General features: G+C 39.1%; 1 protein-coding gene across 3 annotated transcripts; it reads right to left on the reverse strand.

Annotated features, from left to right (window-relative positions):
• Positions 1-737: 737 nt before the first annotated feature.
• Positions 738-17,401, reverse strand: prdm10 (PR/SET domain 10). 3 transcript variants are annotated; one of them, XM_023351775.1, is made up of 24 exons: positions 17,357-17,401; positions 14,969-15,101; positions 13,494-13,655; positions 13,354-13,413; positions 13,165-13,269; positions 12,167-12,335; positions 11,843-12,084; positions 11,134-11,334; positions 9,841-9,913; positions 9,648-9,765; positions 9,427-9,547; positions 8,129-8,392; positions 8,011-8,022; positions 6,441-6,785; positions 5,252-5,407; positions 4,997-5,176; positions 4,813-4,923; positions 3,692-3,892; positions 3,474-3,611; positions 3,034-3,204; positions 2,081-2,218; positions 1,836-2,010; positions 1,653-1,750; positions 738-1,477 (listed from the first exon to the last, which is right to left on the reverse strand). In XM_023351775.1, the coding sequence occupies exons 2-24, from the start codon at positions 15,038-15,040 to the stop codon at positions 1,277-1,279; spliced, it is 3,513 nt and encodes a 1,170-aa protein (XP_023207543.1). In that variant the 5' UTR covers positions 15,041-15,101; positions 17,357-17,401; the 3' UTR covers positions 738-1,276. The 3 variants fall into 3 exon arrangements, with proteins under 3 accessions (XP_023207543.1, XP_023207542.1, XP_023207544.1); XM_023351774.1 differs by lacking the exon at positions 17,357-17,401 and adding an exon at positions 17,083-17,171 and having other exon boundaries at positions 1,277-1,477; XM_023351776.1 differs by lacking the exon at positions 8,011-8,022 and having other exon boundaries at positions 1,277-1,477.
• Between the last annotated feature and the right edge of the window lie 1,738 nt (positions 17,402-19,139).

The raw sequence follows: 19,139 nt of genomic DNA on the forward strand, positions 1-19,139 counted from the left end.
TGATCACTGATGTATTTCAATACAGAGTATGGAGTCATGCTGCCATCTAGCGTTTAAAATTAGAATTACATTGTGAATGAGATTCCCATTCCAAAAATGCCGTTTTTTTAGAGCACAAATAGATGATTTAAGCTGTTTTTAGGTGCTGCAAACAGGTCTAAACAACTGAAACCTGACATAGAAAATGTGTTTTAATGTAGTAATAATAATAAAACATATTTTTTTAGTCATTAAAGCAGGAGGAATTACGTGTTAGTATTGGGGCAGGGAGGCCAAAAAGGCTAAATGTGATCACAAAATTAGACAGTATTATGTATTTCCCAGGCACATAGAACCATTTTTACTCACTATGTTACCTTCAGTTGTTATAAAAATGCCATAAATATCAAACATAACTCACTAAGAAATTTTACTAGAAATTAGGTCTCTGTCTCTTTAAGAAGCTCCTACTCTTTATAAAGAGACTCCGCCTTCAGGAAGTCAGCACAACAGTGCATCTCTGTTATGTTTATTAGGAGTGTGGCACTGAAAAGTAACATTTATTTTAAGTCTTATTGATACATACAGAATCTTTATACCTTGATTATATAAAAAATGCCTTATGTCTGAAAAATACATAATAAAACCCCTTTAATCAACATTAAGAAATTAAATTCACATTTTCATGACCTTTAAACCAAATCGGCCACAGACTAAATGGTTAAAAGGGAAAGATTTTGAAGAACGCATGAGCCGTGTTTGTTTTTCCAACATTTTACTATAAAAACTGATGACAAAGACAACAGATTCCCATACTAAAATATTTCATAACGATCCAGCAAATAAAAACTGTCAGAAGAGGAAACTGATGGGAGAAAATTCACAAAAATCAACAACACTGTGCGGTAACATCCAACAGACGACACGTCCCTGCATGATTGTAACATCTCTAACTGGGTTTTCACGTCATTCACAAATAAAACCCTAATATTTTTGTAACATAAACCTGGATTAGAACAGAGGTTCACTTCATTTATTTTTATTTTAGAAAACCCAAAAAGCACAACTCAGTTTTATTTTCCAGTGCATGATGTTAGAAGTAGTGTGTTTTCCCCCTGTCGTCGTCGGTGTCTTCAGTCCTAGGTGGAAACTTTATTTTAATTTCCTGATAAAGTTCTGGCAGCAGCTCATTAACATTCAGACACATAAAACTGTGCTGGGAGCCTTTCGTTTCCTTTAAATGTCCACAGGTCCACGCCGTGATTCTTCAGTGAGACCCAGCGGAAACGCCCAGAGCTCACGGCTTGGTGATGTGGACTTCGCCAGTGCCGCCGCCGTTGGTTGTCGTGGTAATAATGTACTGCGTGGCGGCCTGCTGGGTCGCAGGCGGCGGGTCCAGGTGGTCGGTCTGGGTCTGGGTCTGGGTCTGGGTCGTGCTCTGAGGAGCCGCCTGCTTCGTCTCCAGGTCAGTCTGACCCTCAGAGATGACAAAGTGTGCCTGAGAGACAAATAAAAAAAACGTCCAGCTCCATAAATTAAGTTTTATTATTATAAATTACAAATAAGGTTGTCAGCATGTGGAAAGAGACATGCTGTCGTCAAGGAAACGATAGTTTAGTTAGTTTGTCTTAGGATGTGTGTATTCTGGTAGATTCGGTATGATTGGGACTCACCGTCTTCACCTGGCTGCTGTTGACTCCAGACGCGGGCGTGCCGGGCTCTGCGATCACGTACTGCGCGTGAGGTAGCGCCATCATCTGGATCTCAGACGCTGGAACAGTTTGGGGTTGACTTTTTATTCTCATGGATCCAAACAGAAGGAGGAGAAGAAGAGCTGTGGATTTAGAGTCACTCACAGTAGCCTCTGTAGTTCCAGTTTCCGGGGATGTAGGCATGCTGCACCGCCCCCTGCTGCTGGGAGGTGCCAGTCTGCATGGCGTGACCTTGAGCCAGAGTGACGGGGGTCAGCTGGGCGGGGCTCAGCTCCTGATTGGGCTGCTGGGAGGCGGGGCTTAGAGGCTGACTGTTTCCCTGGAGGGACGCTCAGCATAAACCAACATAGACGTATAATTGTACTGCAGAACGAGTTCTAGTTATTTACCTGCGTGGCGGCTTGAGCGGCGCCGGAGGACTCCGACACCTGGATGTGTTGCACCTGGATGGAGTGCTGACTGTAGCCGTGGGGGTCGTGCAGCTGGCTCACATCGACTGTCTGGGCCTGGGAGTGAGGCGAGGCGGCCTGCAGACGCAAAGAAGCACAACTCCATCATCAATCTCATCAAATCTATCAAATATTTGGGTTTTGGAGATTTAAAGGTTATGCTTCCTTAGACATGTTCGTTACTTTTTTAACGTAAAATTATTCTTAGACAACAAGACTGTAGTTTGCTCTGTTCTGCCTATTTTTAACTCCTTTGATCAAAGAACTTGTCTTTTCCAGCAGCCATTGTACAGCGCATACAGTGGTTTAAACCCAGTTGACCAAACATGCTGGAATTCAGTTTGGGTTGCTAGGTAACGGGGCTGAATTCCGCTGGGGTTGCTAGGTATCGGGCTAAATTCCGCTGGGGTTGCTAGGTAACGGGCTGTGCCTGCTCATTTGTGACGCTACATTCTGGAGGTTTTTGAAACGGCTCATTTTTCAGACACCAAAAGACATTAACTTATTGCCATGAACAGCCAGGTGTTTGTTTGTTTGTTTGTTTGTTTGTTTGTTTTTTTAAAGCGCTTAAGTTGTTTGTAGAAGCAACTGAAACCAAAACAGATGTACAAACATTTTTTATTCAATATTCAAACGTTTTTCTTGTAATTTTAAAAGGTTTCCTTCTGGTCAACTTTTGAGGTTTTTATTCTGGAAATGAAACAAAAATTCTCACAGCTCAGCCATAATATTCTGATGTCCAACGAATAGAAGGGACGATTGACAGAAAAGACACTTTTTGAAAATATTTTCTGTCATTTGTAAATCATTTTTTAGAAAATCAGAAACAGTATCTGGTGTAATAAAAAACGTATTTTTGTTTTTATTTAAGGCCTGGCTGGTTGTTATCTCACCGGCGCGACCTGGACGACCTGCAGCTGGATGTGCTGCGGCTGCGCCAGGCCGCCACCCGCCTGGGACACTGGGATGTACTGGATCCGCTGGTAGTCTCCCTGCGAGGTCCGGTAGTCTGCGGTCAGCGTCTGGGAAAGCTCCGTCATGGCCTGGGTCAGCAGGTCGGTGGTCTGACGCAAAGAAGCAAAACATTTGACCCAACAATCCAGGAAAGAAATCAGAGTGAAGAGAAACATTTTGATTTTCTGTCATTTAGTCTGAAAGATCCAGTCAATTAGTTCATCAGTGAATGAATGAATCTGTTCACTTATCCATCCATGCATATTTTGCAGGTTGTCTGTGTTTGAATCTTGTCCACTGAGTGAATATCTCCTCTAGTTGATGGTAAATGTTTATTCTCTGCGTTCAGTGAATCTTTCTGAGGAGTGTTCGTTCTCACCACTACAGCCTCTGCCGTTGCACCATCAGCGGTGATGACTGCCGGAGCGACCACCGCCGTGGTCAGAGGAGAGTGGATGGTGTTGGCCAGCTGGGCGAACTCGGGATGCTTCTTTCTGATGTGCTGCACCATCTTAGTCTGGGGGGGGAAAAAGTTGTTTTTGTTAGAAATCCCTGCTCCTGAGTGAGGAGACGACCTGGCTGATGAAGCCCGCTCACCTTGCTGCTGTATTGTTTGGCACAGTGCGGGCAGCAGACCGGCGCGGTTGCTATGGTTCCGGTCAGCTGGGTGTGGGTGCTGAGCATCGGGTCCGGCTCTCCAGGAGCAGCCGGGCGCAGCTTCCGGATGCTGGGGGGTAACTCCGCCCCCGGGTGGTTCTTCAGGATGTGAGCTTTCCTTTTACTGGCGCTCTTATACACCTGCAGAGAAAAAACCCGTCAATAAACGGCAGGATGAGAGGAGAGACAGGAAGCTCAATCAGTGGCAGCTTCCAGCAGCTGCTTTAGGGAAGGTCAGTCCGGTTTTCAGAGAACGTGTTAGTTATTTGGCCCGTTGGTATTAAACTATGTAAGACTTGTAATATTTTGACCTCATCTACTTGATGGAAAGTGGCAGTTCTGCTGGCAGCTGCCACTGCTTTTACAAAACATTGGATTTTTTTCTGGTACATTTTTAAATGCATGCATGTGTGTACGTTTGCAAATGTATTCTTGTTTTTTATTGATTTGCTCAAAACAAACAAATTCATATTTAATTAGTGGCGGCTGCCACCGAAGCCACTGGACCTGCCACTTTCCATCAGGTAAATTAAGTCAAAATAGTACAAGTCTTTCTAGTTTTAATAACTAATAGCATCATCATTTCAAATTAAGTAATTACTTGCAAACATGCATTAGAACTAACACTGACATCAGCATTACCCCAAAACAGTGGCAGCTTCCAGCAGTTGCCACCGGTTATTTCTTTTGTTTAGTAAATTTATTATAAGATGTCTTAAGATGTCGGAAATGATTTCACTGGACTTATTTCAAGCAGTTCTTAAAGATAGGCAACAAGATTCTATGAAACAGTGTCATTGTTTTTAAATTGTTTTTATTGTTTTATACTTGTGCATATGTATTAATTGTTTTCATCTTGTAACCAGGTTGCTATGTATTGCAAATTTTTTGCTCAGGTCCCTCTTGAAAATGAGATCTAGATCTCAACGGCGTTTACCTGGTTAAATTAAGGAATATGAATAATTTTTTACCCTTTATCCACACCAGGTTTTTTTTTTCACACTTCAGTTTGCATCATAACTACACTGGCTCTGTGTTGTGTTTGTTATAAAAAAAACAACCTTATCGCAGTATTGGCAGAAGTAATCCCTGTTGGGTTTGATGATCGGTAACGTCAGCTCTGGCACGTCGTCGATCCTCATCTCCGGATGCCGTTTGGACAGATGATTGACCTGCAGACAGGAAACCAGAGCTGAGCGAGGCACCGACTCCCGGTCCGCTTCGTCCCCGAGAGCCGCCGCTCACCAGCATCCCTCGGCGTCGGAATCCCATCATGCACAGCCTGCATTTGAACACGAAGCTTTCCAGGTCGGTGGAGGGGACCTTGGTTTTGTGGGCTTTGGAGCGGTGGGTCCGGTCGGACTTCTTGGCCTCTCTGTCCGGATTGTGCATGCGCTGCATGTGTTCCCGCAGCTTATCCTTCCTCTGGTGGGAGAAACATTAGTGATTAACGATTTGGTTTCAGGTAACAAAGCTAGCTGCTAGCCTTCGGCGGCGCACCTTGAACTGCTTGCCGCAGGTTGAGCACAGGAAGTCCTTGCGGTCGGAGTGGCGCAGCATGTGGAGCCGCAGCTTGTCCGGTCGGCAGAAGGCCTTATCGCAGTCTGGACACTGGAAGATCTTCTCCGAGTGGAAGCAGCGGACATGCTTCTTCATCTATGGAAAAGCACAAGGTCCAAAACGCAGGAGAATGAGAAAGTCTAAGGAACTCTACGATTATTTTAGTAGACGATTAATCAATTTGATCAGATAAAGACAATTGGTCCATTCTGCAGACTTTTAATTTAAGCACTTAAGCTAATTTCATATAGAGATGCATAAAAAATACAAATAATTCAACCCTAACACACAGAAACAGCTTCCCTTTAGCGTATGGTTGACATTTGTAGAATTGAACCATCATTGGTCTTGATTTTATCAGTTTGAATTGTAATAATCCGTCATTTTATTTATTTATTACTGATGTTCAGCTCTTTGTTTCTGCTGTGTGTTAAAGCCCTTTATAAGGTTCACGATGATGCAAGTAAAAAATAATACATCAATGTGTGAAAAGCTCATCTTTGTCTGTTTGACTTATGATCAATTTATCATTTGATTAATCAAATTCGGCATTTGATTAATTGCTAACTGGAGTATACCGTCTGAAAAAAAGGCTATTTGCTTTAAAAAACACATTTAGATTCAGGTATTTCTAATGTTTTATAAAAATGCTTACAGAGTTAAATAAAAAATCAGCAGAATGTCCCATTTTTTATGTGATTAATCGTCAGACTAACCGATTAATCGATTACTAAGATAATTGTTTGTTGCAGGTCTATATATTTTTGTACAGTTTGAGTGTGTTGTACTTTCAGCAAGTTGCCTTTTTTGAGTCTGTACATACCAGCTAATGATTAATCGATCATTAAATTAGTTGATGATTATTTCAATAATTGATTCATCACTATTAATCATTTTAGGCCTACATCCGTTAGCATCACTCTGGCCCAGGGGTCAGCAACTCCTTCCATTCAAAGAACCACTTTTAACACCGCTGCTACAAAATAAAACTCGCTTCAAGCCACAAAAAAACGATTTTCTAAATATCTAATGCATAAAATGTTTTAACATAAAACAAATTAAGCAAAAATCTTAGATAATCACAACATTTCCTTTGTGGATTTCTAAGAGCTGCAGGCTCCAGACCAACCTGGATGAAATCCGTGAAGCTCTTGTTGCAGGACGGACAGCTGAAGCAGCCGTCCACGGCGTGGACGTCCACGTGGTCCTTCAGCAGCTCCAGCCTCTCGAACGTCTCCGGACACAGGAGGCAGGAGTAGGAGCGGCTCTCTGCGTGCACCAGCAGGTGGTCCTCCAGCGCCGCGTCGCTCACGAAGCTCTTCCCGCAGCAGTGGCAGGAGAAGGCGTAGGCGTCGCGGCCGTGGACCCGCAGGTGGAGCTCCAGCTTGTCTTTGTCCCGGAAGGCCTTGCCGCACAGCGTGCATTTGAACGGCCGGAAGCTCTTCCTGATGAAGAGGTGCTGCAGCGCGGCATTCTGGGAGGCAGAGAGCAGCCGGAGGTTAGCCGCAGCAAAATCTGCAGACCTGAGGGAAGTCGACCCCCGGACATTCTTCAAACCAGCAACGTTTTGTTGTTTTTGCTGCTGTCATTTTAAAGATTTAATAACAATTTTCAGAGGTCAAGCAAGGTCAACCAGCCCCGGCCATGTCCTTCAAATCAAATGAAATTGGTGCTACGTTTGCGCTGATAAAACTTTAATTTGTGCTGCTTTTGTTTTGGAAATGTTACTGCACCACCACCATATTACCCAAATCTAACAAAATTGGTGCAGCAAAATTTTTTATTTGTGCCACAATCATTTTAAATAAAAATCTGTATTCATGTCTTCAAAATTATAAACGAACAAAAAACGTTTTGCCAGCACAAACTATCAAACTATTACAAACGTATGACAGAGGATTAGGGCAACGGTAAGAAAATACAGAAATTAAAATATGAGAATATTTATTAATGTTACTTTATTCTCATAATTTTATGACTTTGTTCTGTTAATATTCTGACTTTATTCTCATATTATTTTGACTCTATTCTTGTAATGACTTTGTTCTCAGTTATTTTCTCAGTTTAGCCCATCATACAAACAAAGCACAATGCATTGAAATCAAATTTGTTCAATTTGGGTTGGTTGACCTTTCACCTTTGCAAATCCTTACTATCCTCAAAAAAAAGCAGAACAAACAACTCAGAAAGTGTGAGATTAACCTCAGAACTTTTCTAGAAAAAACATTGAAATTTCTGAGTTTGAAGTAAAAAAAAATGCTAATAAATTGGATTAATAAGCAAATTAATTACGGTAGATTAATCTAAAATTTTTTTTTTGAAATTTCCCAGTTTTTTCTAGACAATTTCTGACATTAATCTAAAAATTAAAAACATTTTTATTACAAATTTTCAACTTTTAGAGTTCAGAAATTCCCTTGTTTTTCAAGATTAATCTCAAAATTTCTACACAACTTGTTAGCAGGTTGACCTTTCATGACCTCCGGAAACATTTATTAACACCTTCAGAAGGTTTTTTGCTGCACAAACGTCTGACATCAATTTTGTTTGATTTGTGTGGCCAAATTCAATCCGGTAACCTGCAGCGAGTTTTTCTGTTTCAGCTTAAAAACAACACAAAAAGCTGAGGATGTCAGTCGCCCCAGTTGTCCTACACAAAGTAAATGTTTGTTTCTCGTCGTCTTCCGGGTTTCACCTACCTGCTCGTCCGCCTGAGAGGGAGGCACACATTGAGGAAGAAGAGACAAATCGTTGTCAAGCGTAAAGCAGCACCAGAAAGTGAGACTCTTCCTCAGGAACAGAGTCTCAGAGTCTCACCCGGATCTTTTTGGCGCGGTGAAGGTCCTGGGAGGTCAGGCTTGGTTCTGGCTGCCCACTCGGCGCCGGGTCGTCCTTCACAGGAACGGCCGGGTCGGGGCGAGGCGGCGGGGCGTCGGCCTGCAGCAGCGGCTCCTCGGCGGGGGGGTCCGGCGGGCCCTCGTCCTCCGTCCCGGCCTCCCCCTCCGGCTCCGTGTCGACCTCCTTCAGCCCGTTCTGGGCGCCGTCCTCCTCCAGCGGCTTCTCCGTCAGATCCAGCAGCTCCTGATGAAAACATCGTCACAATGTTGGTCGGCTGGTTTAGACGTTTTACGTACAAATAAATCCACCTTTCATCTCTAATATCTTTATGCTTTTTAAAAAATATATTTATTATTGTTGGTTCAAAGTTGTTACCATCACCACAGTTTATGTCAGTCTTACTGGTCAAACACAACAACAACAACAATAATAATAATAATTCAGAATTATTTATTTACTGTCTTAAATGATTTGGTTTTAATATTTTTACTTTCTACTAATTTTTAGCTTTTTTATATTATTTTTAGTATCAAATATGTATATTTTTAAAATTTTTCTTTTTGTTTTAGTATTTTTGTTTTAATATTTATAATTTTCTAATAATTTTTATTTTTTATATTATTATTTTTAGTCTTTTAAGTAGTGTTAGTTTTTTATAATTTATTTGTATTATTTTTAATATCTTGAATTTTCTTACTATCCTTTTTTTTTGTACATAATTATTTGTAACTTTGCAGTATTTCTATTCTTTATATTTTATTCAGCTTTATAAGTTTCATTTTTGCTTATTTGTTTTATATTTTAATGTTTCAAATAATCTTAAATTTGTTAACTTTACATGCTTTTGTGCTTAAAACCTAATTTTTGCTTGGTCTTTTCCTGTAAGCCATAGTCATTAAAATTGCAAAAAATAATAGCTCAAAATATTTGACTCTAGGTGAAATTAATCTCTTTCACTTTCTGAGGTGACTGCAGAGAAATGTTGCACTTTTATGCAATATTCTAGATTTTAAAAAAAGAATAAAACAAACTAAAAATGTGATTTATTTGTTTTGGCTCATTTTTTAACTGTAAAAATTGCACCAAAACTTATTTCTATTTTTCTCAAGACCCAGTGGGAACATCATTATCTTTAATGGCTTCCTAATATTGCTGAGCAGCTTCATGCATCCTTAATCTGAGAGATTAGAAGGCCTCTTGGCCATCACCCTAATCTTTACTTCCCTCAGCAGATTCTCCATTTGTTAATTTACAAAATGATGGAACGGTCCCCTTACTGCCGTCTTGTCTCCATTGGTGTCTGCAGCTGGATCCAGACGGATAAATTTTGGCGGCCGTCCCGGTCGTCTCCCCGTCCCAAACCGCTTCCTGCCTCTTCCTCTGCCGCGGCCTCTGGATCTGAAACCGGACACTCGCAGAGATAAGTAGACGTCACTAAATAAAAAAAGATACATAAAATAAAACAGGAGCCATGGCGATGAGAAGTAAGAGTTTCCACCTGGAAGCGGAGCTGAGCTTGTCGTCGTGCATGTTGAGGTGCTGCTGCAGCTGCTCGGAGCTCACGAAGCGCCGGTTGCACTCGTAGCACGGCCAGTTCCACTCCTGCTCCTGGAGCGCTGGGCGAACGAGGCGAGGCGGAGGTCAGGAAGCCGCTGCCGACGCGTCCGAAACCAGACGGAAGAAAAACTCACCTTTACGCTCCTCGTCCGTAACATCGTGGATCTTCTGGTTCACAAAGTCTGCGTACGAGGCGGCGTACCAAACCTGCAGAAAAAAACATTTTAAAACCACAGCAATAAATAACTTTTTTTGCTGTTTTGGCTCATTGCATCATTCATCTTGCAAAGACATAAAATCTTACCACGTATTTTTGTCTAGTTTCTTGTGAAAATATCTTAATACACTTGGAACAAAACAAAACTAACTTAAAAGCAACTTTTTAAATACATTTATGTATTTTCTTTTTTCATTCATACCAGGAGAAAAATGTCCTGCTGTAAGTCAAAACAAGTACGGCTGGCCAATGTGGAATTTTATTGTGATATTTTGTGGTACTATAGTGATAACAATAAAGATTATGATGAAAAAGAAAATATAATGACTACTTCTTTTTTAGGTAAATGTTTCTCTGTGACTGCATGGCGCAGCATCTGTAGCGCCAAAAACACAAACACTGCAAAAACACTAAATATTACCAAGCATTTTTTTTTGTCAAGTTTCTTGTGCAAATATTTTATTACACTTGAAATAAGACAAAACTATCTTACAAATAGCATTACAGCAAGAAATATGAGCTTTTTTAAGTCAATGATTAATTAATATTTATTAAAAAGTACTAGTTATATTGAGAGATTATTTCACTTAAAACATTTTTTCATAGTTTAAGTCAAATAATCTGCCAGTGGAACTATGACTTTTTAAATCAATACTAAGGAATTATTGACTTAAAATAAGTTTCTATTGTAGAAAAGTTACCTACAAGTTAGTTTTATCTAATTGAAGTGTACTGAAATATTTACCAGAAACTAGTCAGTAATATTATTTTGTGTTTTTGCAACACAAAATATTAAATGGGAATGTTTTTGAAAAACATTCCCATTTACTCATATTTATTAATTCACTCAAGGAACAAATAGTTGAGGAAAAAATAAATCTAACATTTCTGATCACTGTCAGTTTTGTTTTTTATTCAGAATCAGAAACTAAAATTTATCAGGAGAATAATAAATCAAAATTCTTACCATAATAAGACATTTTTCATGATAAATGATAAACAAAACAATACATTTCCACCGTTAGGAATGAGTAAACCTTTTAAATCAATACTCAAGAATTATAAATAAGCTCTTGTATCTTTCTGAAAAGTTATTTGTAGATTTGTTTTGTCTTATTTCAAGTGCACCAAGATATTTGCACTAAAAACTACATCAAAATTAGCTAAGACTTTGTGACTTTTTCTTTTTTTGTATCCAGCGCTCACCGACCTTCAGCTCCTGCTTGGGCTGGATGTGTTTGATGGTGGAGTAAAAGATGTCGGAGCCGTACTGGTAGGCCACCAGGTTCTGCTCCAGGTGGTTCTGCGCCGGCCTCACAAACATCATCCAGTTGCAGCTTTCCTCGTCGGAGAGATCCAACCAGACGTCGCTTGGCTTCTCTTCTTCCTTCTCTGCATCCAGCATGCACACCTGACGGAGAAACAAGAAACGATTAATCAAATTAACAGTGATTAATCGATTACTGAAACATTCATTAACTAATTTAGTAATCGATTAATCGTTAGCTGGGGTATACAGACGCAAAAAAGGCCATGCGCTGAAAGAACGGCACACGAAGAGCAGCAACTAAACCAAAACTGTGCAAAAATATAAATGTTTTGCATAAAAAAGAAACGGTTAAATGAAAAATCTGAAGAATGTGGCAATTTTAATTCTGATTAATCGTCAGAGTAATCAATTAATCGTCAGAATATTTGATTAATCCTCAATCCTCAATAAAACAGATTAATCGTCAGAATAATTTATTTCTAACATAATTGTTAGTTGCGGCCTTTAACAGTACCAGGACTCTGCTGTATTTTGGAGACTTTAACATCCTGCGGTCTGCTCTCAGGGGGAATTAGCTTGAACTCACAGCAGTAGTCGGTTGTTTGCGTTCAAAAATGAACTGAACGCTGTGCAGCCTCACATGACTTACTTTTAATTTAAAATTGTGGTCTTGCAGCTCACTCTGGGAAACCAGCGGCGCCTCCACAGGGCCAAACTGGGATCGCTTGGGGATGCGCCTCTTGGAGAAGACTCCTCCCAGGAAGCGGTCGATGTACAGAATCTGAGGCAGGCTGGCCCTGGCTTTGGATAACACGGGCCGGTTGGGGATGGGATGCAGGGGGCCGTGCAGCGGACAGTCTGAAGGGTTGGAACTGTTGCACTCCTCGCACCCTGAGGTGGACGCAGACAAAGGAAATTAATCAAACTAGATGTTTTTGTTCCAGATGTGGCGGCGGTGCAGAGCTCCGCTCACAGAGGGCGTGAGGGTCGAACAGCGGAGGGTGTCGCAGCTCCCAGTCGTCCATCTCCGAGTCTTCGTCGTCGACTTCGTCTGAGTCGTCTGTGGAGTCGGTGGCTCCAAGCGGGCTGCTGGGGGGCTCGGCGATGTCGGCCATGTCTGTCAGGGAGTTGGACAGATGCTCCTACGAGAGACAGTCAACAGTTGGCTGCAATTAAATATTTGTTTTAATGAGATATTAAAACAAATATTTGGAATATCTGACAAAGAGGATAGGATGTATGACATACATGATAATATGACAGAAACAACCTAAACTCCTGCAGGTCTATTATATTAAACTCTGTCAGAATGAATTCTAACTTTATTTGCTGAGATCAACATTTTCATAGATAAAAGTATCTAGGGCTGAAACAATTAATCGGATTAATCAATTATTGAAATTATGGCTATAACTAAGAAAATATATACATTTTGCATTTGAGGAATAAAAAAACTTCATGGAATAAAAAAACCCTTGTAAAATAAAAAAAAAAATAAAAAAATCAATTATCACCTTTAGCTATTCAGTTGTTAATTGGCAATCCAATAAATACTCAATACATCCTGTTAAATCAAGCAGAAAGAGCTGAGTTTTTCTTATGTCGATGTTAGGAATATTTTTTTAGCTGCAGATGCATCCCTTGCTATAAATGGTCAACCGTTTACTGTAGGGATAGTGTTATTGCATTTTAGGCAATACAATGTTTATTTCCTTATTTAAAAGTAGTTAAATTACTTATTTATTTTCACTTTCATGTATTTAAAATACTGTATAAAAAAGCTTGAGTGGTTAAGTGAAAAATCTGAAGAACATGGCAATTTTTATTCTAATTAATCCCCAGAATAATTGATTAATCGCCAGAATAATTCATTAATCACCAGATTAATCACCAGAGTAATTGATTAATCATCAGAATAATTGACAGAATAGCTAAGATGTTCATTAGCTGCAGGCCTGAATGCCTGCTCACCTGGGAAACTGGCTCCAGGATGGCTTGTGGAGCCTCTGCTACGTTACTGAGAACGTGCAGATTGGCAGCATTCACATTCTGTCCACCAGGAAGGAGAACAGTCACCTGTAGGAGAGAGGGGAAAAAACCTGTTTGTGGAAAAAAAAAGCAAGCGAGTCAGAGAAATGTGGAACAGTGAGGCAGCCGTACCTGCTGAGTCGTGCCATCCTGCTGGATGTAAGCCACCTGAGGCTGATCAGAAAACACCGTCTGAGGAAAGGGTGAAAGTATCTCAGAGACAGTTCTGGGCTTGTTTTAGTCTTTAGTAAATAAAAGAGCTCCATGTTTACTTGGCTGCCGTCTGCAGGATGAATGTAGACCAGAGTGTGCTCTGCAGACTCCACAGAGGTGAAGGAGTTCCCCTCCGCTGTGTAGACCACCTGCTGCTCCGCCCGGTCCGACTGATCGCCACTGTACACAATCTGGGTCACGGCGCTGCCTTCAAAATGCACCTGCAGCACAAAGCTCCAACTTTTAGATGAGAAAATTATCGCTCTGTTCCCTGAAACTTCACTGTATGCAATCAAAGTAAAAATCACAAAATAATTTACTGTTTTTATCTGCTAAGCATTCAACTAAATTTACTGAAATTCTTGAAGAAAATCTCAGACGTTTGTTTTGATAAAATAAAGGCAGACTGTTTCTGAGCTTTCTGGGTCGTTTTCTAATTTAGCTATTAGTTGATCCTCAACAACAAATACAAGAACTTTGTTCAAAATCCTTTCAGTATTCAGCCCAGTTTAATGAATCGATCTGTTTTTGAGTAAATGGTCGCTACTATAAATTAAAATGAATGCCAAAATAAACACGGCTAATAAATGAAAATACTTCCAATAACCAGAATATTCCAGTAATGCTTCTAATAACTACTGAAAACCTCCCTGTTCAAAAATTGTAAAATATGTCCATCTGCATGATGTCTGTGCAATGACATATTAGGTCATTGTAAATGAAAAAAAGAGTACATTTCTGACAAAAATCTGAGACATTTTAAGATTAATCCCAGAAATTTTCTGAGCTTGAAAAGTAAAAAAAGAAATTCTAGAAAAAAACTAAAATCTTAGACTTTTTTTTTAAAAGAAAAAAACAAGGACATTTTTGAATTTAAAAGTTGAAAATGTGTTATAAAAAACTCAGAAATATTTAGATTAGTCTAAACAAAAAAACAGAGAAAAAAACAAGGAAATGCCTGAGTTTGAAAAGACCTCAAATTATTAGATTAATCACAGAATCATTTGAGAATTTTTTTTCTTTCTTGAAAGTCCTGAAATTTTCTGGCAAAAATGTACTCCGTTTTTCCATCTGCAACGATTCTAATACATCACTGTAGGTCGGTTTGTAGAACCAGACAAAACGATTCTGTCGGTGTTGTTCGGACATCCCCAAACAACACAGACAGCCTTAGCTACAGATCAAAGTATTTTCACATGGAAGAATGGCCTAGACAAACCACCTCCATCTGTAATCGCACCAAAAGGTGGTTTTACAAATTCAGAGTGGCTGGACACAGCGGCACACCACACTTTTCAGTTTTTTGTTCACACAACAGCAATCACCAAAGTCACAACTATTTTCTTTTCACTCTATAGTTGTGCAAAACTTTCTGTTGGTTCAACAAAAACCCACAAAAAATGGCGTTTGTTGACGTAACGTGATAATATTTAGAATCCTGGAAATATTTAAGCAGTAAATTAATGTTTTTATTTTCTGTCAGTGTGAATGAAAGTGACTGAACCAGCAGCTCAGGAACAGGTTTACTTCATACCTGTGTTGAATTGTTTGAGTCGTCGTTGACGGTCTGGCTCCACACGGCTGACGGTTCCTGTTTGGTTTCCATGGCTACGAAGCGCCAGACCCTTTAGCAGCCGCAGCGCTGTTCTCCTGACAGCGTGGGATGCCTAAAGTACAAAAGAAATGTAAAATTATACACACACCTGTTATTCTAAAGGTAATACGGTCACAAAAAACAAAACTAAACTGATTTTAGATAATATTATTTCACATTCAAAGACCTTCTTTGTCAAAGATAACTCGTAGAGAAATACAGTTGTTTAAAAGATTCCTCAGCCCAGTTATGCATTTTTCTATTCATATGCAAACTACCTAAAAAATACAGTTGGGTAATTAAGTAAGGATTCCTAAAGGAGAATTTAAATTCAGCTTCAAAGTGTTGATTTTTTTTTTATTCAACAATTATAATTGCATTTAAACTGCAAATAAACAAATGCTACAAGTGCTTTTAAAAATAGGAAAACAAACATTTTATTGCCTAAAATGCAATAATCATATTCCTTTTTTCCATTTGTAGCAAAAGATGCATCTATAGCTATAAATATTTCTAAACATCAACATGTGAAAAGCTCAACTCTTTCTGATTTAACATCCATACAGTGTAGGGCTGATCTGTTGATTATTTTTTGGATTAATCAATTAATAATTGGGTTGAAAAAGGTGCCTAATAGAAGATTTTCTTCATTTTCTTTCACAGAATTTGAACTGGGTGAAGCTAAAACTGCCACTTGAAGAGTTCTGGTAGAACAAATTTATAGACAAAAAAGTTGTTTTCCATTTTAAATGCAAAATGTAGATATTTTTTGTACAGTAATTACTGCTTTGAGGGTACTGTTCAAATGGCCTTTTAATTTCTGCATACTCTAGTTAACAATTAATCCATTACTAAATTAAGAGACTATTACTTCAGTAATCGTTTCATCACGACTAATCGTTTCAACCCTAAATAAATTTAACACTTGGATGAACATTTTATTTCGACAGGTTTCTTGTAAGACTACCACCACTAATCATCAAGCAAAATTTAGTGTCAGATATTGATAACCTGACTACAAATAAAAACATATTTTCACATGATATTATTTCTGACTGGAAAAAACATAAATACATCTAGCATTGCCCTGTGTGGAAAAGTAATTGTTAAATCCTGAATTAAATGTAATTAACCACATATTTGGAGAGTTGAGTAACTAAAAACAAAGCAAGTTGCTGTGTGAGCTTTCAACCAAAGAACCACAAACAGAACCTGCCAGACATCATGAAGTAGGCCAAAATAACTTAAAAAAAAAAAAAAAAAAACACCTATGAAAGGTGTGTTTACATAAAAATCCTGACAAGTTTTCATTGGGGTTATGATTCTGCACAATAATATAAAACATATTCAAAGTGAATATGTGATGGTTCTGGAGGGGAGTCAAAGTCTAAGTCTGAAAAATTTAAGCATGCCAGAGGAAATTAGTGAGGGGGCAAATACTTTTATTCATAGAAAACTCTGGAATGTAATCATCTTTATTCTGTTTAAGCGCGGACGTAGGCCAAAATATCAATGAGTGCATTCATTAAAAACATATGTAATGTGATATTCTTCATAATTAGTGACATTCAGCCACAGTTTTGATCCAATGGCAGGCCGGGATTGCCAAAATAAAGCGGCGTGTAGCTGCGTGAACAGAGCCGCCACATGAGCCTCTCTGCGGGGGAACGTTCCACAGAAAAAGGCCGGTGATCCGCAGGCCGCTCCGGGTGAGGGAATCTTAAAAGCACAGCCGCAAATCCAAACGGAAAACACCAATTCTCTCCTCTCATTCATAAACCTACTTGGTATAATCAATAAAATGTTCATTCCCCCCCATTTTAACCCCGCAGGTTGCCGGTCCCAACCGGACCATACCACAGAAAGCAGCGCTGTGGAAACACGGGCAGTCACAGCGCCGCAACGCCAGCAATACGGCCGCGTAGCCCCGCACGGAGGCCGGGCAGTCCGCCTAACTCCACTTATCACACCGCGGAAAACTCCACTCATCATCCGCTCTGAGGCAAACCGGTTTTTTTAGACCGTTAAGGACTGAAATATTTGGCTAAACCCACCCGTCCCCCATTTCCAGTTGAGCCCAGCCCTTCGAGTCTGCCGTGAAACAAGGAAGAACGGGCTCCATTTTGGGTGGGACTAACAACAACAGCTACATCCAAAGAGACCTACGCAAAAATAAATATAATATCCGCCGGAGGATATCCGCAAAAACAAACCGAGATTTTAATTTGCGATACTGTAAACACCTCTGTACAGTCGAGCTACAGACCGGATCGCTGTTTAATCCCATGAATTTTTGCATTTTGTCGAAAACGCACAAGTTGTTCTTACCTCAGAATGGTAGCTGCAGAGATGGCTGCATTGCATATATTAACATAATCTACCTAGCAACACGCCAGAGCGCGGTATCTGATTGGTGGCTGTAAACTTTGGCGCAAAGGCACTATAGCCCGGTTTCAAATCAATATTTGACCAGCCATGCCGATATTTTCATTACTGTAAGTGTTTTTGCTTTAGCACTAAAGCTACTGTCTACCTCTCTTAAAACAGTGTGACATAATTTTCAAATTACAGGCCCCCATATGCACAGCCAATCAGAAAATTTTAATCCTGACGTTGTCCAATCACATTTTAAGTTACTGTGAAAATGATTTTTACTCTTTCCAATGCAAAAATCCATCTGATTTTAATTTCTGTAGCGTGGCCCTTTGTATTTTATTTTATTTTATTTTATTTTTATATGACATATTTGTAAAAAAGACCCCTTTCACATTAATGGTACAAAAATGGTCTGAATGTTAATCAGGTTTTTTTTTTTTTTTTTTACCCCTACTGATAATATTTAGAAACGAATGGATTTTCATCCGTTTTCCAAATTTGGTCAATAGTAAAAAAAAAACATAAAAACGAAAAAACATTTAGTCAGGTAAAAAGAAATTACATTAACTTTATAGTTTGCAAGTATAGCTTGAAAATCAATGCAAATATTTACAATTAGTAATCACTTTAAATAGCTAAGGTTGAGTAGTATATTTTAAATAATCTGGGTAAGGTAGTAAGAAAATTCATGACCTAGTTTCTCAAAGTAACCACTAAAGGGAGCCAAACACTCACAGATACGACATAAATAAATTAAATTAAAATAATAAATGGGGTAATGGTTAATCAAGAATAAAGAAAATCATAATTAAACCCATGAAAACAATCCTGTGATGGTTTATAGAGCTGATTTTACTCTACTAGGTATATTTCCGTTTACTTTCTGTTCTAGACTTCAGAGACTAGACTTCTAGAGTTCAAATAACTCCGGGGATTTCCCTGAGGCACAATCACATCATTAACTGGGAGCTGAATTTTCCCAAAGCAGCCAAAAACTCAGCAACTGGACCCTGAGCAATTCAGCATATGCCTGCTTTAAATAAACTGCATAAGTAAAAAAAAAAACCTTCAGAAAGAATATCTGGTTCATTAGAGGGTTGTCATCAGGCTTCCTGGTGGAGCAGCCGAAGGGAATTAGTGTGAAATTCATGATGCAATTATGAATTGCTCTCATTTAGAGACAAAATCTCTGAAACCTGAAATGTGCAAAAATATTTGATTCCTTTAAATTAGGACTGAATGCATTTTTTGATCCAAGAATCTGTTATATATATATGGATTTTAAAAAATATATCTTTTATTAAATGCTTTTCATGATTTGTGTTTCCTTTGACGTCCTGTGAAGCACTTTGGTTTGTCTTGTATCTGAATCAAGCCATATAAATATTTTTTTTCTTGCCTATTACCGTGAAATCAAATAATAACATTGCAATTAATAAAAACAAGGCTGGATGAGGGCATAAGTTTATACAGCATGAGGAGAGGACATAAGGCAGTTAAAATAAACGCAATATCAGAGAAATACAGCATAGACTGATATTTTTGCGTCACCAAGGTCTCATAATAACAACATATTTTAACGCTAAGGCTTGCCAAATGTGAAATTACATGAGAAACAGACATAGTATTTGTTTTTAATTATTTAGCTTAGCTAAAATAGAGAAAACTTAGCTTTTTGTGCTTTATTTAGACTCTTCTGGGAGGTAAGGTGTAACATTTTTACTGTAATAACAAA

This window comes from Xiphophorus maculatus, chromosome 18, assembly GCF_002775205.1.
Source record: "Xiphophorus maculatus strain JP 163 A chromosome 18, X_maculatus-5.0-male, whole genome shotgun sequence".
NCBI lineage: Eukaryota > Metazoa > Chordata > Actinopteri > Cyprinodontiformes > Poeciliidae > Xiphophorus > Xiphophorus maculatus.